The sequence below is a fragment of the Caretta caretta genome, chromosome 1 (genome assembly GCF_965140235.1).
Source record: "Caretta caretta isolate rCarCar2 chromosome 1, rCarCar1.hap1, whole genome shotgun sequence".
Classification (NCBI taxonomy): domain Eukaryota; kingdom Metazoa; phylum Chordata; order Testudines; family Cheloniidae; genus Caretta; species Caretta caretta.
The window spans coordinates 127,635,702-127,659,259 of NC_134206.1; the positions used below are offsets into that span (position 1 = coordinate 127,635,702).

General features: G+C 39.1%; 1 protein-coding gene across 1 annotated transcript in view; it reads right to left on the reverse strand.

The window, feature by feature from the left end:
• Positions 1-23,558, reverse strand: part of PRKX (protein kinase cAMP-dependent X-linked catalytic subunit) — a 119,206-nt gene that overhangs the window by 56,560 nt on the left and 39,088 nt on the right. Inside the window, exon 2 of the mRNA XM_048860036.2 lies at positions 5,072-5,240. Coding sequence (XP_048715993.1) covers positions 5,072-5,240 — 169 coding nt within the window. The remainder of the gene's footprint in view (positions 1-5,071; positions 5,241-23,558) is intronic.

A 23,558-nucleotide genomic window follows, 5' to 3' on the forward strand; every position in this document is an offset into this window, starting at 1 on the left:
GTGACATTATAAACAAGAATCAGGAAGCATGATCTTCTGCAAATGTAAACAAACTTATTTCTCTTAGCGATTGGCTGAACAAGAAGTAGGATTGATTGGACTTGTAGGTTCTAAAGATTTATATTGCTTTATTTTTATTGCAGGTTTTTTGTACATAATTCTACATTTATAAGTTCAACTTTCATGATAAAGTGATTGCATTACAGAATTGTATTGGGGAATTGAAAAATACTATTTCTTTTGTTTTTTTACAGTGAAAATATTTGTAATCAAAAATATAAAGTGAGCACCATACACTTTGTATTCTGTGTTGTAACTGAAATCGGTATATATGAATATGTAGAAAACATCCACAAATATTTAAATAAATGGTATTTATTTTTTTTAACAGTGTGATTAATCGCACAATTAATTTTTTTAATCACTTGACAGCCCTGATTTTAAGAAATTAAGCAAAACAGCAGCCATATAGACAAGAAGAGTAGCTCAGCAGTAGGAAATCGTCAAACCAGACAACTCATCTTTAAAGAAATTACTGGTGATGTGAGGCAAAATGTGGCCAAAAATGGAAGACCGGGATGATCTGAATGTGAACACCAGTTTGTTTTTTGTAGGCATCTCTTAAATAATTTAGCAAAAATTAAAATAAGTGCTAACAACTAATCCATAAACTAGTGAGGCTGGGAGTGTTCTTTATTAGTTCTTAAACTAAGGTGCCACTGACTATGAAAAAACAGTACATACTGTAAGACTTAAAGAAGTTTATTTTCACTTAAAAGTTATTTTTTCTTTAAACGAATGCAGCATCAATAACTTAATTGGCTTACAAAAGTTGAGACCAAGACAACATGCACTATTTTAATATGAAGTTAGCTCTTGGATCTTATTGCGGTTACTGAACCAACTTAAAGACGCCTATTCTGCATTCTTATAACCAAGCAACTAGTTGATATTAATGGGACGATCAAACATAGGGCTCAATTTTATTCCTAATAATTATTTTTCTGAAAGCCATAAATACATAAAGTTACAGTCAAATTCACTTAGCACACATTCTTGTTTCTATAAGATTAATTTTTATCTTAATATGCCCGCTGAAGGTAGCATACAAGACTACACTGTCTGGCTGTTGCAACAGTATAAAACAAGCATTTCCTAAACAAATGTCATATTTGAGCATGTAAATGGAGACTCAGAAGCACAAATTGTTAATTGTGCACTCAAGTACCTATCCAGGTGAAATTTTAGACACACTCTACAAGTTGAATTCAGGTACAAGAAGGAACAACAAAAGTAGATGTGGTATTCTTTTTCATTCAACACACCTCTTTCATCCATCAAGTAAACATCTTGCAAGTGCACAAGCACGCACACACACACACACACACCCCTCTCCATAATTAAATTGGCTATTAAAAATTATTTTGCTTCTGAGAATGATTATTCAAGAAGCATATTTAAATGTATATCCACACCAAGTTCTAATACATTTCGGATCTGAGAGATGATACAGCCAGTCGTCACTGTACAGTATTTATTTTGTGTAAATAACCAATATTCAGATCCCATTCCACCATATTACGAATGTGAGGGCTGTAAGTTTTACCTGTTTTTTAAAAAGGGAGAAGATCAAATTCTGCTCTCTCCCTATGGTTAAACACATTTGCTCACATTCATTCCCTAGTACAGTGGTTCCCAAACTTGTTTCGCCACTTGTGCAGGGAAAGGCCCTGGCGGGCCGGGCCAGTTTGTTTATCTGCTGCGCCCACAGGTTCAGCCGATCGCAGCTCCCAGTGGCCGTGGTTCACTCCTCCAGGCCAATGGGAGCTGCTGGAAGTGGCGTGGGCCGATGGACGTACTGGCCACCACTTCCAGCAGCCCCCATTGGCCTGGAGCAGCGAACCGCTGCCACTAGGAGCTGCGATTGGCCGAACCTGCGGACACAGCAGGTAAACAAACCGGCCCAGCCCGCCAAGGGCTTTCCCTACACAAGCGGCAGAACAAGTTTGGGAACCACTGCTCTAGTACAAGGGTTGGTGTATTCTCTCTCCAAACTACCATGGGATATTCCTAGTAACTTTATATATTGCAGGAACATTCAGAGATCCCAATCAAGATTAGGTCCCTTATGTTCTAGACACTGTGCAAACATATACTACTGCTGGGGGAATTCTGTGCCAAAAAATTAAGAATTCTTCACACAGTATTTTAAAATTCTGCAAAATTCAGCATACTTTGTCAAAACAACAATATAATCATGCTCGGGGCTGACAGCAGGAGTCCCAGTGACCATGCTAGGCATGGGCAGGAGTGCTGGGGGTGGGGGAGAAAAGGGATTACCAAATTCTGTGCGGAAAAATAAAATTCTGCAGGGAACATGAATTCTGCATTGTGCAATGGTGCAGAATTCCAGAAGGAAGAACATACAAGTACCTCCTCACCTCATAGTATACATTTTAAGACAAGTGACATTCAAAGGGGGAGGGGGAAAAGAGAGACAGGGACACATTTTAATGTACAAACTGCTTTTTAAATTATTAAATAAAATGTCCGCTATCCTCATCTGCTCCTCAAACTCTAGTCACCATTAGCATTTCCAGTCTCATTTTAAAACTTTAGATCCCCCAACCTCTCTAAAAGCAGAAGAGAATAATTTACCTGTTAACAGTAGCACAAGTTTGATTTCACCCCATAGAGACCAGATGCATTAGCTCTGCCACACTTATTTTCCATCTGATGCAAAAAGTCCTGGCATCGCACCATGCTAATGAGCCAGCCGTAACACTTTAATGAATCATTTTTTCCCTGTTTGAAAATTTCTCTAGAGCAAAGAGTATTGGTGTAAAAGCAAGAGAGACTTATTTCAGCTGCAATCATCCATGATCAATTAGTGGCTGAATGTTTAAATTATGCTCTTTGACCTCAAATGTCTAATGCTTTTAAAAGTAAATAATTGAGCCCATATGTCACTAGCAGACCTGGTTTCTGGAAAACTAAATTTTGGTTCTGCTTATGGATTCAAAGAATTCCAGTCAGCCCCTGCACCTGATTTGGATTCATTGCTTTGCTCGCATCATATATATCAAAGGAAGCCAAGAAGTGGTCTAGTTTGACTGGAAGTGTGTAGAATTAGTACAGCAATGCTGAATTATATTATGCTTTCAGAAAGAGGCAGATATGGATGGCAAACAAATACAGATTAATGAGGACTTCAGCTGCATTCATGTGTACACTCACTGGGAGCAGCCTGGCTATACATGTGATTTTGCAAACCTGCAGTTTAAACAAAAATCCATCATTCAGACATTATGTATTTGCACTATTCCTGGAGGACTTGAGGTCCATAAATCAATTTAAAATAACAGTGAGAATCATTATGCTGTGAAAGATGGCAAATTTAGTCTCCCATATGTGCTTTCTCCACAGTAAAGGTATATTAAAGGCAGTAATGCAAATTTATTCTATCCCATGCCTGTTCTGAGGAAGTTACTACTGGATGTGTAGTAACTTATTGTGGCAATGTAAACTGAAGGGACATAAATTGTAGAGTGCTCTAAAGAGTTGTGCTTTTACAGCCCTTGGTGGACCCTGCTGACATGCTCCAGAAGGTAGAATCATCTAATTTCACAGATAATGGAAATGCAATACAATGGGAACAGCTTGTAAACCTCATACCTTAAAGCAGGGGTGGGCAAAATATGGCCTCCGGGCCGGATCCAGCCCAACTAACATTTCTGTCTGGCCCACCAGGCTCTTTCGCTGCCCCCTCATGACCTCCAGGCCGCTAAAAGTCCCAAGACGCTGCGGGGCGTTCAGGCAGGCTGCCTGCCATGGCCCCACGCCACTCCCGGAAGCAGCCGGCTGCTGCTGGCATGTCTCTGCATGCCCCTGGCGGAGTGCGGTGGGCAGAGGCAGCTTTGCGCATTGCCCCCACCCCCAGCACCATCCTCACAGTTCCCATTGGCCAGAAACCAGCCAATGGGCGCTCTGTGGGTGGTGCTTGAGGGTGCAGGCGTCGCTCGGAGACCTGCTGACTCCCTCCCCACAAGGGGCGCACAGATCCGCGCCAGCAACAGCTGGCCACAGCCACTTCCGGGAGCGGCGTGGAGTCACGGCAGGCAGCCTGCCTGAGCCCTTCTGTGCCGGCAGCCGGGAGCCACCTGTGGTAAGTACCTCCCAGACAGAGCCTGCACCTCGCACCACCTCCCGCATCTCAACTCACTGCCCCAGTCCAGAGCCCCCTCCTGCACTCAAACTCCCTCCCAGACCCCGCACCCCTCCATTAATATAGTAGAAACATGCGGTCTGAAACCCCAACGCGGGCAGAAACCTTGAGCCCATGGGCAGAATTGAGAGGACACAAGGATGTTGGGCCCCCAAACTACAGTGTCTTACCCACAGTGGGGCCATCCTGCAGGCAGCTCCACCCCCCCACATACACACACCACCTCCTCTCCCCCAGCCCCTCCCTCCCACCCACTATCCAGGTCCTAGACAGGAAGTTGGAGCCAGGAGGTGTGGGGCAGCTGCTCCTCTGGCTGGTGGTTCCATGTAGTGGGCAGCCATGGCATTGCCTGTCTGCTGCTGGTTCCCAGTGTTTGGCTGCTCCTCAGCTCCCAGCCCCCTTTGACTGCTCACGCAGCCGGTCAGAGCTGCCTGGGCAGCTCCAGGCCCAGCAGAGCCCTCGGGGAGTAGCCACCAGCACGCAGCCCCAGACTTGTGGGTGGCTTGCTGAGGTGAGTCAGGGGTGGAAGTGGTGCTCCCTCCCTGTACCCTGCTGTGCAGAGTTCGCCAGAGCCCCACCAGCCCTTGCTGCTCCCTCCCTGCAAAATAGAAGTCAAACTACACCTATGCCCAACAGTTCCCACCCCTGGCCTGGAGTGCTGAGACCCTCCTCCCCAGGGGGCCCTGGAGTTTTCTAGCATGTTGAGGGGGGCCTCAGAAAGAGAAAGGTTGAGAACTCCTGACTTAAAGGACACTATTTAAGCCAATTTAAAGTTTGTTGTTACTGAATATCTGATCCAAAAAATAATCACATCAAAGAAAAAGCGAAGGCAGAAGAAAAACTTACAATCTGATCAGAAATGGGTGATTGACCTCTTTCAAGACTGACTTCTCATTGTGTACATGTTGCTCTTGTTTTAGCCGAATGACATCCGGAATGCTCATTACTTTCAGGGCAAAGTAACGTTTGGCCATTTTTTCTTTCACCAGATGAACCCGCCCAAAAGTACCTGTGCCTGAAAATTAAACAACAAACGTCAAATGAACCAAACTTTTCTACAATTGTACATATAAGAAATGCACAAATGCAATAAGTTTGTCAAAGTAACAGTTCCTGCCCATTGAACTGGGTAACTGAATTCCAACTTATCAGTATTATTTTTTACTTCTTCCCAAACAAATTGTTTCCTTAAGCATATCGATTTACAGTCAAATTTAAAAGAAATAATAATAATAAAGATAATGAAGTCTTGGCCTGTTTAAAATCCACTCATCCTTGATTGTAGAAGTACTTCAATTTACTTCAGTGTCTTCTTTTCTGTAGGTAACTGAAGAAGGGAAAAGTAAGCACTAAAGGGAGCCAAGAAAAGGTGGTCTATACTATTAAGGACATAAATAAAGTGATATGAAAAATAAAATGAGACAAAAGAAGTACCAAATCTGAATTTAAAATATGGTACAACCGGGTGTGGAAAAATTCTCCCAAATTTCAGAAAACAGTATTTATTTTGGGTTAGAAGCAATAATAATGCATATTTTATTTAAAAGCAAGACCCTTCTTGTTGTCTTACTTCCATTCCATCAGGTACGGCACATGACCCTGATTGGGAATTCTGTTTGCAATTGCAACACAGCCCGCCCCTCACAGATTTAATGACATCTTCAAAGCAATTTCTTATCACCCAAATATCATCAGTTCAACTAACTTGCTTGATATGTATAAACAAACACTTCAGTTGTATATTTTGTTCCAAAATCCTATTGAGGTCTCTTCCAGACCTACGCTTCTATGATTCTACGAAAATAAATGTTTTTAGATAAATGTCATCCAGTAAAGGTGATTTTTTCTTGGTTTCTCCCTTTCAGCATCATTACATTTTAGCACATTAGAAAAAGTATATAAAATGAAATATGTTTTACACAAACAAAATAGGGGTAAAAAAAGAAAAGGAGAAAATCAAATCTCAAAACATTGGCAGAATTGCATAGTGCAGGTAAAATATAAAACATGGTCAAACTCAACAGATTTAATACTAAATTGTTTGTGGTCTTGTGTCTCCAGACCACACACCAAAAAAGACCAACTTTTCAGTGGCATGTCCTCTTTTACAGACAGTGTATGCTAGCCATGAATCAGGGGTGAGAAGGAAGGACTCCTGTAGAAACACCCTCCAAAATAGGCTGCACTTCAGCCATGCATTGACCTCTGTTATTTACTGTATACCTTCCATTACTTCCTTATTAAAATTCATAGCATAAAAAGTAAATCCATCATGAAGTGATTTACATCCACAGATCTTTTTGCCATTACACACTTCAAATACACCTTACGCAGTATTACAACAACATTCTTAAAAAAAATTATAAGCTTAACACCAATGTACGCAGATGAAGAGCTTTACTTTGCTTATGAGAGGAAGTTATAATTACTACACAATACTTGTGCTTGTACTGTCTGTTCAACCATTTTACAGCATTGATTAATTAAAGTTAACTGAGGACCTAAGTGAAATGACAAGTAAATATCTTAACATCGCAAATTATTTTAAAGAAATCAAGTTAAAAGGTAAAGGCATTTGCAAAAATATTCAGTCACATGCCAATCTTGCAAACCTCTCTCCATAACTCCAATCTCCCTTTGACAAATTATAGTTACGGGAGAAATTAAGAAAGAACAAGGCAAAATGACCAAAGTTAACACTTCAAACTAGCGTACTAAAATTAGTAATGACAAAATTCATTTTTCCCAAAGCTGCTCAAACCAAAGAATGGCTTCAGAGTATTACCTGTCAAATATACTAATTGTTGATTCATGTTTATGTACACTGTACCAAAATTTGAAAAGGCCATGATTTTGCATGGGCACGTCTTTAGATAAGGCTATAGTTAGAATTCAAGGATTCGATTTTTGTTGGCAAGCATCCATTATACCATATACGCACAAACTGATAACTAAATATCTCCATCGATAACTGAAATGCAGAGATAGGGAAAGTAAGAAAGACACTACATGAGAACTTATTGGAGTTTGATTTAAGGCTTTTTACTTTTGGGAAAAGAGGAACCTATACAAGAAGGATGGACTCCACCTAAACCAAAATGGAAACAGATGGCTGGTGTATGTAAAATTAAAAAGGCTGCAGAGGATGTAAGGGCTGGTGGAAAGCAGAAAGGTGCACAGGATCACATGATTCAGGAGAAGACATCCCTTAGGGATGAGTTCATTATAGACTAGTAAAGAAGTTAGGAAAGACATTAGTAAACTACAGGTAGGAGCTAGTGAGAAACAGTCAAACATAAAAAAGAGTCCCATTTAAATAGTACAGATAAAGGCAAGCAACTGAACATTGACAAAATACAACTCCCACAAGTCTAAATACTAAGAGGGTAAACTAGAGTGCCTGGCATTAAATGAGGATATTGATATAACAGGCATCAAGGAAACTTGGTAGAATGAGGATAATCAATGGGACGTGCTAACAACAGAGTACAAAATATATAGGAATGAGAGTAGGTTGTGCCGGTGGGAGGAGCGACACTACATGTGAAAGAAGGTAGAGTCAAAGTAAAAATCTTAAATGCATCAAACTTTACCATAGACTCTATGGATAGAAATTCAATGCTTGAACAATGAGCTTATACCAGTATAAATATATTACCGAGCACCTGACCAGGGTGGTGACTGAAATGCTCAGGGAGACTAGAGAGACTACAAAGGCTGAGCATGCAATAATAATGGGGGATTTCAAATATCCTCATAAGTGACTTGGTATGTGTCACCTTAAGAAGGGACGCAGAGAAGATTTCTAGACTGCTTGTCCTGGAACACAAGGCAGAGGCAATTCTTTTTTAAGTCCCAAGTGGAATGCAGGATCTGGTACAAGATGTAAACATAAGTGAACTGTTCAGTAATAGCCATCCTAACGTAATAAATTTAACATCCTTGTAGAGGTTAAAATGGAAAAAAAAATAAAAGCCCACCACCATATTAGCACTTAACTTCAAAAGGTGAACTAGACAAAAATGAGGAAGCTAGTTAAACAGACATTAAAAGGAACAGTCACAGGGTGAAAAAGTCTGCAAACTGCATGGAGACTATTTTAAAAGACCATAATACAGACTCAAACTAAATGTGAACCCCCAACCAAAAACAGTAGAAAGACCAAAAAACCTTACCATGGCTAAACAGCACAGTAAAAGAGGTGATTAGAAGCAAAAAAAGCATTCTTTTAAAAGTAGAAATCAAATTCTAGTGAGGAAAATGGAAAGGAGCATAAACTCTAGCAAGTCAAATGTAAAAATACACTAAGGCAGGCCAAGAGAGAATCTGAATAGCAACTAGCTAAGGACACAAAAACTAAGAGCACAAAAAACAACCCAAGGGGATGGATCACTCAAAATTGCTGTGTTCTTTTCATTTCCTCTGAAGCATCACTAGTCACTGCCAGAAGACCTACTGGGATACTGGGGTAGATGGACCGTTGATATGACCCACTATGACCGTTCTTATGTTCATGTGATGTTGACAAAGTATTTTAACTGTTCAAACAAATTAACTTTTTGAATCTCATTGTCACTAAATTATAGTCCAATCCTCCCCATTGTCTGCATGACCTCCACAAAATAATTTCTTGCAACCATGAAAATTTAAAACAAAAATTTAAAAATGTTTAAAACTAATTGATATTATCCATCAAAATTATAAAAAGTAACAAAAACCAAAATCTTCCATGCCTAGCTACAGTTCATAGAGACAAATTCCAAGACCGGAAGGACCACTGATCATTAGTCTGATCTCCTTTGTAACACAGGCCATAAATTTTCCCTGATATAATTCTTAGAGCATATCTTTATTTAAAAATTATCTGTGACGGAGAATCCACAATGACCCTTGGTAAACTGTTCCAATGATTAATTATTCTCGCCATTAAAAAGTTGCACCTTATCTCCAGTCTGAATTTGTCTAACATAGACTTCAATCCATTGGATCATGTTTACCTATCTCGGTTAGATTGAAGAGCCCATTGTTAAATATATGCTCCCCATGCAGATATTTATACACTAATCAAGACATCCCTTAGCCTTCCCTTTGTTAAGCTAAATAGATTGAACTCTATCATTATAATGAATGTTTTCTAATCATTTACGCATTCTAGCACAAGTTGATAAGAAAATGGCTAATTGTGTGATTAGCAAAATGCGTGTTTTGTGCATGCACCAAAACGGAAGCTCATTTATATATTTCAGTACTATCAGCAAGTTGAACTGAACTTGCACTACACTGATCTCCCATGAATGGCCCACTGAAGACAGTTGCCTACAAATGCAAAAGAGCCTTTATGGGATAAGAACTGAGTTGTCTGTGCAGCTTACCAGCAACAAATGGTAAAATAAAATGCAGAATACTTTGGCCTTTTGTTTGAGCTAGAAGCCCCAGTTTACCTTCCACACCACGAATGCAAGTCATTTTCAAAAATAATTAAGTATTCTCTGTGTGTTTACATAGTTAACATATTTTTCTGATTCATTTAGCTATTTTTTCAAGTGTTTCTAACTGAGAACAATAGAGACAAAGCATTTGCTAAAACAAGCAACAATCTGTAAAGTATTCAGTTTGTTTTTAAAATTATCTTCAAGAACATGAAGTGCAAGTCACTAACCCAGTTTATAGCACCATATGGGAGTTCAGCTGTACTCAGATACAAGTTTCAGAAATATGCAGACAAATTCTGTAGCAGAGTAAACCCATGAAAGGCTTTTGTGTCCAAACATTAAAGATTTTAACAAAACAAAACAATTTGTGGTCACACCTAACCTGAGTTACAGTGCTTTCATTTAACCACCAAAACTGTAAACAGAGCTCAGAGAAAGCTCGGTAACATATTGCAGTAGGTCACCAAGTTACCCTGGGAAATTTATCATGTGATTAAATCCCTTAATGCGGTCACATTACATGACTATACCTGTAAACAACCTTGTTTTCAGGTGGGCTTATGCAAGTAAAATATGATTCTAATCAAAGCACCATTATCCCCAATATATTTGAAATATTAATGATCTGTGTAGTATTAGATACCTTAGACAAATCTAAAAGCAATGTGTTTGTTTGTTTGTTTTTTTTTAATATAGCAGCATGTAGTTTTAAATATATGCATTGGGAGCTCAAAGAGACACAAAAACTAAAGTTACAAATGCCCAGTGAACTGTTGACCAAAAGTTTTCATATTAGGTTTCTAAATTAGGTCAGTGACAACTAGAAAAAGCTATTAGAAATTAATCTGAAACAGACATTTACATTTCCAAATATGAACTCAGCATAAATAAATAAAAAATGGCATTAATACAATACAAGTGAAGGCTATTGTGTGTGTAAGTTAGAAAAATTTGTATTCATTTGGTAAGAGAAGGGAAGGGAACTTGAACCCGGTGGCATTTCTGATCCACCTGGTGGCATTGCCATTTCTGATCCACCCGGTGGCATTGCCTCAGTTGTAAAAACTGGCAGGTTATTCCAGACCTGTGGCAAGTATCTAATCTACAGTGCCCCAGGGGAGAAACAAAAAAGAAAGAAAAAAAAAGAAAAGAAAAAGAGATGCCCCCACAGATAGGCAAGAATGCACAACCTCCCTAACCAGTTTTATTGTTCGACAAATGATCTCAATCAAGGTCTTTGTGTAAACTAATCCATAAACTGTTGCAAGAAAGAAGTTATGATCCAATCAATGATCCTTCCTCTTTACTCAATCAGGGAAACATCTAATGATTGTTTTTGAAAAGCAGAAGTCTTTTTTTACGGTATTAATTTTCTTCTATTAGAATTCCTCCAATTATGTTCAAGGCTTCTCTGTCAGAAAATACCGAAGAAAGTGAAAATGCCTAAGGCAACTACCAATGACAAATGGAAGTACACACACTTTCCAGGCAGGACTTGTGATGAATAATATTCTGTTCTGGATACTCCAAATGAAAATATTCACTGTTTTGAATTTGAACTGAAGTTTTAGTTGCACATTTTAGATTATTCAACATTCCTTAAATTAGTTTGCTTTCTTCTAATAATTTTGCAGTCAAGAGCAATGATCATGGTGAAATTTCATGTAATAAGCAGTAAATATTTAGTATTTAGCAAATACATTGCTATACGTAGTACAGTGTGCATATACAAAGTGATATAGCTTAAAAGCATTGCTCAAGTCCTATGCTTTCAATTTTAGTTCATACGTTGGCCTCTCCATTATAGGGTACTGAAGGTCTTCCCCTCCAACTATCGAGAATTTTTGTAAGCATTAATTTCTCCATAACACAGTATTAAACATGAGAATTAATGCTGATTATTAAAATAGTCCTCATGCTAATTGCACTCAACGCAGACATATGAAACACTCTGGCTTGACTGCTGATTGCCAGGCCACCCTCTCAACCCTCTCCAGGCCATCAAGGACTAGAAGACCCCCACCCAAACTGTAGAGAGCAGAGATGTACCGTAAAGAAAGTCTCCTTCAGGCCTATTCAGCCAAGGAGGATTAATGCAATATGCAGGAGGGAAGGAACGTCCTCTGTCACCATTGATAATTTTTAAAATGATTGTTAGTCTCTTGTGCACACATTATTGAGAAAGACTATTGTTTAATTTGTGCATGTGCACATGCATTTAGAGGAGTCTATTCTATATTTTCCTACTTACAGCATTCTTCAGGAGACATGACAAAGTGTATACACAAGTTGAGATACAAGTATTTGTTATTGCAGCTCAAACTTTTCATACTGTTCACCTTGTTAATTCTTTTCACACCTGTATCGACTATACATTTAAATCTGATCACACTTCTAACGGGCTCTTCCAAAGTCAAGAACTGTCATTTAGTTGTTGCTTAGCATAAGGTAAACAGGAGAGATAAAATTATGGTTGTAAATAATTCTCTTGTAAGTACATTTTGGCATTGTAATATTTACTTGGAGAGAAATTCTGGCTGTAGCTTCGGGGTGCTGAGAATCCCACAAGCTGAAACAGCAGGCTGTGCTGCATTGAGGAGAGGTAGGGGGTGGGATCGAGAAGGGACTGTGCATGGTATGCTTATACCGCATGCATCATGGAGAAATTGCACAGGCTCTCACTGCAGCAGAACACAGGAGTCGGGACCAGACTGCCAACAGATTGACTGGCTCTTGCTCTCTAATAGGTTCTTGGAAGATACTGGAGGGTGTCTTTCTTTCATGTTAAGGATGATTCACCCCTTCCCGTTATCACCTCGGTGTCCAGCAACCCAGGCTGGTACAGGTTAGTAGACTTGGCCCTTAGCAATGTGTGCTTTACGTACTATTTTGATAAGTACAAAGCTAGGATTACTTTAAAATAATGCAAAAAGAAAAAGGAGTACTTGTAGCACCTTAGAGACTAACCAATTTATTTGAGCATAAGCTTTCGTGAGCTACAGCTCACTTCATCCGATGAAGTGAGCTGTAGCTCACGAAAGCTTATGCTCAGATAGTGAGCTGTAGCTCACGAAAGCTTATGCTCAAATAAATTGGTTAGTCTCTAAGGTGCCACAAGTACTCCTTTTCTTTTTGCGAATACAGACTGACAAAGCTGTTACTCTGAAACCTTTAAAATAATGGACTCTGGTCCTATCCATGATAAATGCATTCACTTAGATCATGCAGTATTTGGAGATCTGTAGCCAATATCATTAAAATACCATATTTATTTTGTACAGGACAACTTTAGTAGTCCCAAGTACTGTTCTCGATGAATCTTGGGAATGTTACAATGAGGTAATAATGTTGCTTCAGCAGGATAGTGACTATGCATGTATGTTGCTTGGTTACTGCAACTAAGTGTTGAATTTTTAGAATAACCAAAGGAATTTATATATCATAAAAATGGTACTTAACTGAACAGTTTTTCTTGGAAGTCCCCCCATTTTTGAACAAAAACATGAACCCATCAAAATAACGTACGGTAAATGAAGGCCCACAGATTCATGTAGGCGGTGAAGTGTGTTTCTTCAGGGAGTAAAGAGAATTTCTGCTGTTTGGGAAGTGGGGCAAGACAATTCCAGACTTTCAAAGCTGAAAGGGCAAATATGTGTACTCTAAGTACAGAAAATGCTAACCATTAATCCATTATTATTTGTTTCCATGAGAAGAACACACTCCTGGAGCCTTCTGCAAATTTAGTCAGATTGCAGAACTCTGAAGAATCTCAACTATTTCCTTGATCAGATAACCTTAATATATTAGAATCCACAGTACGAGTGAGTCCACAGGAAAGAGTGTAGAAATACTAGACCACCTTGGCTGAAGTGTCACAAATTGAGGAAAGGAAAGGATTATGTATACCTATTTGTACAAACTCCAAACCAGGCTGCCTTGGCCCAGGCCAGAATTACCAAATTTTGCCATCCTAAAAGTCTTCCTAGGAGAAAACAGTAAAGGAAGTGGGGGTATTTCTTTCTTTGTGCAATTTTATATAATTGTAGTGTAAAAAGTCTATATTACAGCTGTTGATCAGACAAGATGTTTACGTGAACAGTTTCCTACATTAATAGCAGGAGACAATATATTCGAGGCAGGGGTCATTGCCAGTAGCCTTTGCTTCCCCTTTCTGTTCACCAGAGCCAGTTGGCATTCAGATCACGCTTTAAAGTCTGGGAGCAGGAGGTTGAGTGTGGGTAAAAAAGAGCCATATTTTTGAGCTGCAAGGATTTGGGAGGTTCCATGTTTCAGAGAATTTGTGTTATATATTGTGTATTCAGAGATTCTGTACATGCACCAAAAGCATTAGGTGAGTAATTCTAAGAAAAAATAATAATGCAAGTGTATTTAAATATCCAGGTACAACAGAACAGATTTAAGAATGGATTCTCAGTTTATAGAGATTGGTATTTCGGGCTTTTACTGATTAAACGGTATACTCTGTGTTAATGTATTTACTTTCCAGAAATAGTTAGGGGGGGAAAAAAGAGTATTTTTCTCTACAAAAAACTGACAGGAAAAATTTTAGTTTTTGTGGTTGTAAATTTTTCCACAAGAGTTCCATGTAGTCAAAAAACCATCTTCAGTCAAAGTTCCAATGGAAATTTTTTCACCATCTGTTATATTATGTTAAAACTTTTACTTGGCTTAGCCAAAAGTCTCATGGAAAGACATATGTTATAAACTACATTTGTGTTTTACATGTGTATTTTTTTCACAGCAGCCCAAGAATTGTTTAGAATATAATGCAGACAAACTACTGAAACAAAAGCTAACACTAAACATATATACATAAAACTTGTCTTCAGAAGTGTTTTTTCAAGGCAATTTCTGTGACATACAGAAAAATCAGGGTGGTGAGTTTGTTTTTTTAAGCCTCAATCACTCAACTAGCTCCTCCTCCACTATATCAAGTGTTAACTTCTTACCCCATCTTATGGCACTGAATAGCTGCATTACTTTATTCTTAGTTTACCTTGAGCTTGATGATCTGACTCATACTGTACCAGGTTGACTCTAATCTAACATAGACTTTGGTGGAGATACTTCTGATTTACTATAGTATGAGTGAGATTCAGACCCCCTGTCTCTTGAAAGTCCCTCACACCGTTACTTCTCTAATGGTACCTCAGAGCTCCATCGTCCACTCATCAAGTTACCATCAGTACTTTTTCTCCCCACAAATCTCACTACACACTTTTTCTAAGCTGGTCTACAAAGTCATGCCCCTCAAGACCCACTTTGTCATAATAGGACCCAGTTCCAGAACCACATTCAAAACACACCAAGAGATAATCTATTTACAGGACAATGAAAAACCTTCATGGGGCAGCAGGGAGAAGAGAGGTCAGTTTAATAACAAAGCAAATACCCAATAAAACCCTCCCAAAAAAAGACCCTAAAAATTCACAGAATTAAAAAAACAAACAAACTTCCTGGAAAGTGGAGAGATGCTGTTCTTTAGAGAAGCAGCCACCTACCTGTTCCGACTGCCATGACTGGGTCCAGCCCCTTCAGCTTCCTATGCTCTCAATCCTTGAGGGAACTACTCTTCTGGATATCAAGCTCCCCCAACTCAAGACAGACATTGCCTGTTTTTAAATATGGGAAACTAGGACAAGCAACAGGACCCTGAGGGCTCCCGTATCACAGCAGCCTACACAAAGCAAGTCAGACATGGGCTTTATTTATGCTTTTTAAAAAAGCGTTCCCCACTGTGCTATGCGCTAGGCTTTGCAGAGCGGCTACATGCACTATTAGCGTAACTCCACTCTACTATTTGGTTAACCCATTTGGACAAGAGGCAAATGTCTTCTCATTGTGAGGTGCTGTCAAATCAATACATACTTTTAAAGGATAATGCTCTCCTATTTTTTAAGTTATATATGAAAATGTACACACAGTGTGAGACACTCTGTACTGTGGGGGAGCACCCTGGAACCCCCATATTCCTCATTTTTATATAATTGTGATCTTACATATAAAGCATGCCTTGTAAGGTGTCAGGGAAAAGGTCATGATCTGCTGAAAGTCATTTCTCTACCCATATACGTATATCATTAATGCACATGAAGTTATGAGAATTGTGTTGTATGGTGGTCACTAAAACATGCTGTAAGTTCGGGAATCAGCCAGATATTAGCTCCCAAGAGGGAACAGCAAGGAAAGTAGCCAAAGTCCAGGCGGGGTGTCAATCAATCCATCATCAACAACCATTGTCCAGCAAGGGAGCTACAATGCAATGACTCATCTGCATGAGGACACACCAGGGGAATTTCTCTACCTTGCCTGGAGACTCAGCAATGCACCCAGACATGCCTGGACTTCTGGTTTCCCAAGCACATGGACTGAAGGTATAAAACTGAAGACAAGGGGCCCATGCTGGGCCTTTCTTCTTCACCCACCTACGCTGCAAGCAACAAGGACACTCTGAAGACTCCAAACTCAGCGAACTGGCCCAGATTTCAAGGGTGAAATCTGTATACTATGGACTGCAATATCCAGTGGGGTGAGAAAAATTTCTTAATCTAGATTTGCCCAGTCTAATAGGGTTGAGAGTTTAGACTGCGTGGTTATATTTTCTTTTGGTAACTAACTCTGACTTTGCCTATCACTTGATATCTCTTAAAATCTACCTTCTGTAGTCAAATTTGTTTAACCTTTAATCTCTACCAGTGAGTTTGTATGAAGTGTGTGACAAATCTGGTCAGGTTTTGCAAAGGCTGGGGTATGTCCACTTTCCATTGATGAAGAGGTGAACCAATTAATAAATCTGCATTGCTCATCTTGAGCAGTACAAGACGGTATAATTCCTGAGGTACAGTGCTGGGAACTGGAGGGATTTGGCTCTGGTGCCTTTCTCCATGTTATTCATGAGTGGCTCTGGGAGAATTCATGCAATCTAGTTGGGTGTTGGTTCTCCACATGCTGTGATCACTCGCACAACTGCACCTGGAGGGGTTTGCTGCTCATCACTAGCAAGGCATTGTAAGAGACAGCCTAGGCTGGAGAGAGTTCAGGGAGCACAGCGGCTCCCCAGTCCCAGGTTGCACCCCGGGGATCCCATCACACAGTAAATAACCTTACACTGGCTCTCTCTCTTTGCCTAAGCATTATCTACCATTCCCAGTTAATACTTTAGGTATTTTGGTGCAACAGTCATTTCATTTCTAGAAACGTAGAAGTGCAAAAAAGCACAGAATCATAGAATATCAGGGTTGGAAGGGACCTCCGGAGGTCATCTAGTCCAACCCCCTGCCCAAAGCAGGACCAATCCCCAACTAAATCATCCCAGCCAGGGCTTTGTCAAGCCTGACCTTAAAAACTTCTAAGGAAAGAGATTCCACCACCTCCCTAGGTAACGCATTCCAGTGTTTCACCACCCTCCTAGTGAAAAAGTTTTTCCTAATATCCAACCTAAACCTCCCCCACTGTAACTTGAGACCATTACTCCTTGTTCTGTCATCTGCTATCACTGAGAACAGTCTAGATCCATCCTCTTTGGAACCCCCTTTCAAGTAGATGAAAGCAGCTATCAAATCCCTCCTCATTCTTCTCTTCCGCAGACTAAACAATCCCAGTTCCCTCAGCCTCTCCTCATAAATCATGTGTTCCAGTCCCATAATCATTTTTGTTGCCCTCCGCTGGACTCTTTCCAATTTTTCCACATCCTTCTTGTAGTGTGGGGCCCAAAACTGGACACAGTACTCCAGATGAGGCCTCACCAATAGAGGGGAACGATCACGTCCCTTGATCTGCTGGCAATACCCCTACTTATACATCCCAAAATGCCATTGGCCTTCTTGGCAACAAGGGCACACTGTTGACTCATATCCAGCTTCTTGTCCACTGTAACTCCTAGGTCCTTTTATGCAGAACTGCTGCCTAACGATTCGGTCCCTAGTCTGTAGTGGTGCATGGGATTCTTCCTTCCTACATGCAGAACTCTGCACTTGTCCTTGTTGAACCTCATCAGATTTCTTTTGGCCCAATCCTCCAATTTGTCTAGGGCCCTCTGTATCCTATCCCTGTCCTCCAGCATATCTACGTCTCCTTCCAGTTTAGTATCATCTGCAAACTTGCTGAGGGTGCAATCCATACCATCCTCCAGATCATTAATGAAGATATTGAACAAAACCGGCCTGAGGACTGACCCTTGGGGCACTCCACTTGATACCGGCTGCCAACTAGAGATGAAGCCATTGATCACTACCCGTTGACCCCAACAATCTAGCCAGCTTTCTATCCATCTTATTGTCCATTCATCCAGCCAATACTTCTTTAACTTACTGGTAAGAATACTGTGGGAGACCATGTCAAAAGCTTTGCTAAAGTCAAGGAACAACATGTCCATTGATTTCCCCTCATCCACAGAGCCAGTTATCTCGTCATAGAAGTCAATTAGGTTAGTCAGGCATGACTTGCCCTTGGTGAATCCATGCATCTTATTAATTTTTAAGTTCAAGTTATGTTTAGAAACGAAAAAAGAATGTAAAAAACCCTCTCATGAATGCAAGACCATTTATGCCAAGCTTCAACTTGAAGAATATTTTTCTGGAAAAAAGGAATGACTTTAAACACCCGATTGCTTTATGAGATACTCTGTCCCATCATACAAGTAAATGCTTTGTGTGTTTTTGTTTTCCTTTTGGAAAACTGACAGTGCAATTATTTCCGCAAAAGTAAATTTGAGACCTAAAGACACTACTTTTTCTGCAACCCACTCAGATTTTGAGCATTAGCGATTTCCTAGTTTTCTAAAACCTAAAAGATTTAATTGACAAGAGAAGCAATTATGTTGATTTTTCTATAATTTTGCCTTTTACTTCCCACAACAGCTTTTAGTCTGGCACACAGCTCTGCTCACATAGATGGCTCCAGCTTTCACCAAAAACTATTTAACTGATTGTTACACTGTTCTTGTAAGCAGGCCACTTCGCAGGAACACAAGAGCTCCCAATGACTCAAAGTCTTATGACCAGCAGCACTCACTTATTAGCCATCTTTATTTGCTTTCTTTTGTATATTGGGGTCATCATCAGAATCCTTATCTGTCTAGCCTGCAAGTCTCCCATAACGAATGATGTCTATCATTCGCCTCAACTGACAGTGACAACAGGTAGTACAGTACTTGCATCTACAGTTCAGCTTTCCTAGCAGTCCTCTGACAGGTCCTTGAAGGTCAGCTCCAGTTTAGCCACAAGCCTTCACCTTTGTGCAGTCCCCAGTTTCCAAAGACTTTGGAAATGAGGTCAATTTCTGCTCAGTTTCTTCTTGTCTCATTCAGCAAAGGATGTCTTTTCAGCCTTCAAGACAACTTGAATTGTCTAGGCTCTGCCCATTTCACATGCAAAACTTCACATGCCAGAAAAATGTAAAGCTTTTTTTTTTTTTAATTCCACCACCACTTATTCTCACATTGCAATTTTTAGGAATAAAGAGCATAAGACTACCAGACTAATCAGGCCAACTGTACATTCTAGTGCAACAGTCTTTCATTTGGTTCAAAGGAAGGTTATAGACTTCCATAATGGAAAGTGAGGTAACAAAAAGCCCACATGAGAAGTTTCTTCATAACCTGAAGTAATTAGTAGTTGGCTTATGACCTGAAGCATGGTCTTTGTCACCTCTAGTGCTCCTTTAACAAAGCACCTTAAAAACAAAACATTATTTCTCCCTGACAATTTTAGTTCAATGTCCTTGAAACGCCTCTCCAGCTTCCCCACCTATTTGTAACTCCTCTATGGAGATGACAGATCACAGCAGCCAGCTGAGGAAATTTTCCATCAAACTGCTTGTAGAAGCCCTTATTTACTTTCCATCACCAACATTTTCAGTGGTGCTTAGAATTTGAGCATGCACTTAAGTAACAATTTTACTGCATTATGAACACCCAGGTGCTACAAAACAACATGCATTGCAGAATTCCACATAAACATTGAAGGGGCATATCTTGGCTTGAGTAGTACTTTAAGGACTCTTTCCCTCTCCCCTCCTGCCCCCTTCAATAGGGACTCAGTACATACATACACACATATACACATACAGTACAGTTTAAAAGAAAGGTTTCATCCACAATGGACATAGGACACCCCAAAAAACCCCAAACAAACGAAAAACCCAAAACCTTACTGATCTGTTATTCTTACTTCAGCCATTTTACAGTTTATATAAAGTTTTGGTAGGCCTCAACTATACTTTAAATGTAAATTATAATTGCAAAATCTTGTAGAAATATGTAGTTAAATTAATACTTTAATATATAATTAGTAAGCTACTACTGCTTTACCTAGCAAATAAGCTCTGGACTACCTTATCTGAACTAAAAGGTAACTGTAAAAACAAAGGTGTTTTAAAGGATCCTAAGCTCAGGTTAATAATAAAATAAAATAAATAATAAAAGAATGTGTTACCTTAACATCAGGCAGACAAATACAAACTCAGCCTGCCACACACTAGAACCAAGGAAAATTAAACAGAGTAAACTAACAGTAATACAGGATGGTGCCTGGCTGGTTGGCAGTCCATCATTTAGCTATCTCAATTTAAAAATAATATCCAAAAGTAGCAATAGTATTTTTAGTTTGGACAGGTTTCAGAGTAGCAGCTGTGTTAGTCTGTATTCGCAAAAAGAAAAGGAGTAGTAGTGGCACCTTAGAGACTAAACAATTTATTTGAGCATGAGCTTTCATGAGCTACAGCTCACTTCATCGGATGCATTATTATTATGGACAGTTATTCTAAGAGTTTAAAAATATACAGGCAAAACTTACACAAATTCCTTCTGGACATTTTCATGATTATTCCATATCCACAATTGAAATGAAATTTTACGTCTTCAGAATCACAGAATTACTTTAAAATTCGTACTTGAATATTTCTCTCTATACACAGAAGCCAACAAGTTACTCAAGAACCATGTTACAGTGCAAGCCTCAAACGGATGTTTTCAAAAGACCCTACATCTAGACACCTATTTCCCATCAATTGGAAGTCCAACTCTGAAAATATCAGGCTCCATATTTAAATGTATTTTGTGCTCAGTGATATGTTCAAGTGATAAAAAAGGACAATACTATCAGAATCGGACTTCTACATAATCAACCTCACACCTTCACTGTTATGAAGCCTGACATTTACCTCCATCAAAACATATGCTGGTCTCACAAATATACCTCAATCAAAAAAGTGTCCTAATCTATGGGAATTGTTATACAAAAGTGTACCACCACAGTACTCCTACGCTGTACGCAAAATAAAGATGACAATGTGGGGGGACAGGAGAGATCAGGGAAGTTAGTTTTCCACCCTAGTCTGGTTGTAATTAGTCCCCAAATTTTAATGCCATGAAGTTATGTTTGGTTCTGGTATGCCGGATAATACTATGAGAAAAAGCAGTGTCTTAGAATACGACCCAAAGAAAGACTCCTTTGAAGTCTCAAGTCTTTGTCTCCTACACACTCAAGTCTCTGTCTGCTTTGGATTAACAAAATGGCCAATGGTTATAATTGCTGTTCAGGTTTCCCAGTGTATCCTTTGTAAATCAGAACTAGAACTTAGATTTGGATCTGGTAATGCACAAGGAACCAATGCAGGTTGCAGCATTGTGCAACAATAAGTTATTTTGTTTTTTCCACTTAGGAAATGAGTACAGAGGTTTATGATTTTTTCTCCTCTAGGCTGACAGATAGGATATTGCTGTAATCTACTCCAGAGGAAGCAAGTGGATGAACTGCCATGACTACGGTCTGCACCCAAGTGGATGGTATAGCCTTCTTGCTTTGTTTTGTTTTATATTTATAGTTATTTTGTTGATATTTGTATGGCATATCTGTACTTTTGTCCCCTTGTCCCCACTGACAGGAGACATGGACTACTACTTTTATGTAGCTTAAGCAAAGAACTTTTCTGTATAGCAGTTAGCATTTTAATGATCACTAGGTATTCCTTTATGAGACAACCTTAAAAATTCAGTAAGTCACCCAGGATATTATTTGTTCCTATTTGTGGCAAGTGAAGTAAGTCATATGAACTTGCATATATGTACGATATAGTGTACATATAAACAAGCCTAGAATTCTTTTTTTAAAACCAATTCAGCACTTGGAAGATTTTTTTTTTAATTTTTAAAAAGGACTATCTGATGTGAATCATTCCTACATTGGAAGTCCACAAGGTAAGGAAAGTATTTGGCCTACCATCCCTGACTCCTTTTAAAAAGCAAACATAAAAAAGTCTTATTGAAGTACAAAGGTTTATTATCGCTCGCTGAGTGCAATAAAAGCTACACTGTTTGTACTTGACTGATTTTCTCCTTCACCACCATTACACAGACACCTTCAAGGGACTGGTACTTCTTGCAATATAGTGCCTTACAATTACCTCTCATTTCCATCTTCATTTAATAACATACTGAAGGAGGAAGAAAATGGTGGTGGGAATCCACTTAGTGCAAAAAGAGCATTTACTGAAAAGACACAGATTACCTGTTAACTTCTTGATTAAATCTGTAGCACTTAAATTGTCCTAAAGCACAAAATTGAACAACAAAACATACTCAAGAGCATATAAACTACTGGATGAACACTCTTTGATGGTATGTAATGATCTAATTTTAGCTGTAGTTGAAACTTTCCTCATCCCCATCCAAATGTTTCACATACTTAAGAAACAGGCATGGTTATATGAAAATGTTCAACAGTAACTCCTTCCCAGAGTTCTATGTGCTGCCTTGGAAATATGACTGAAAGGGGCAGAGACCCCAATCCTACAAACACAGATGCATGTGTCTGAAGTTGAAGACATGAGTTAAGTGTTAGCAGAACTGGGATGTAATTGAGCAAGACAAACCTAAATCCAAAGCTTTTCATGCCCATAAAGAACAAAACATATGGAAAAAAAAACAAAACAGCCCTAAGTGTAGGACTAAAAAACCCACTTTCAATAAAGCAAAACAAAGGACCATGATAAATGATCCTGCAGGTTCTCAAATAATCAGATAAGTACATGGCAATATTTCTACTGATTTCCAACAGGAACAGAGTGAGGCCAATGCTGAGTACAGTACTTCTGAAAATCCCACCTTCAGGAAAAACAGTTCAGACTGCCAGACCAGACTTCTATCCTTCCACAGCATACAGCTCAATTTTTTTTTTACAGTTCACCAACATAGCCAGAGTAGATGGCCAAAAACAGATCTCATGAATTTCACGTATAACAAATTGCAGGACAGCAATAGTGTTCAGGATCAGCTTTAAGCTTACTATAATTCACAAAATATAAGAGCCAACAATAAATAATTAAAAGACTACTTCAATAACTTGAATTTAGGATTGCACCTATGTATTCAGACCAAGGGAAGAGACATTAAAAAAAAAAAGCACTGAGAAAGTTGAATTCCATCCTAATACAGGAGAATGGATAAGCTTTCAAATACACACATTCAGATACTTGATCTTCCTCTTATATACTTCTGTATTGCAAATATAGACCACAGTTTCAAATTATATTGCATATATTACACAATGAAAGAAACTGAGCAGCTTTTTAACTACCAGTCACAATAAAGCGGAAAAAAGTTACCAAAAGTACTACTGTAACATGCAAGCCTCTTTCAATGAATACAATTGCACATCTGGAGCAGCAAATTGTACTGCAAAGAAAAATATTTTCAAAATTGATTAAATTGGGCAGGTAAGAACAACACACCAACTAATTCAGTTAATCACTGAAAATACATTTTAGACAATCATAACCCCAGTACAGCTCCGAAAAGTAGTGGGGCTGGAGGGGGGGGAGGGATGTTCACATTGTCCTTGTTGATGAAATAGTAATTCCTAGGAAGTGTTTCCACAATTTAA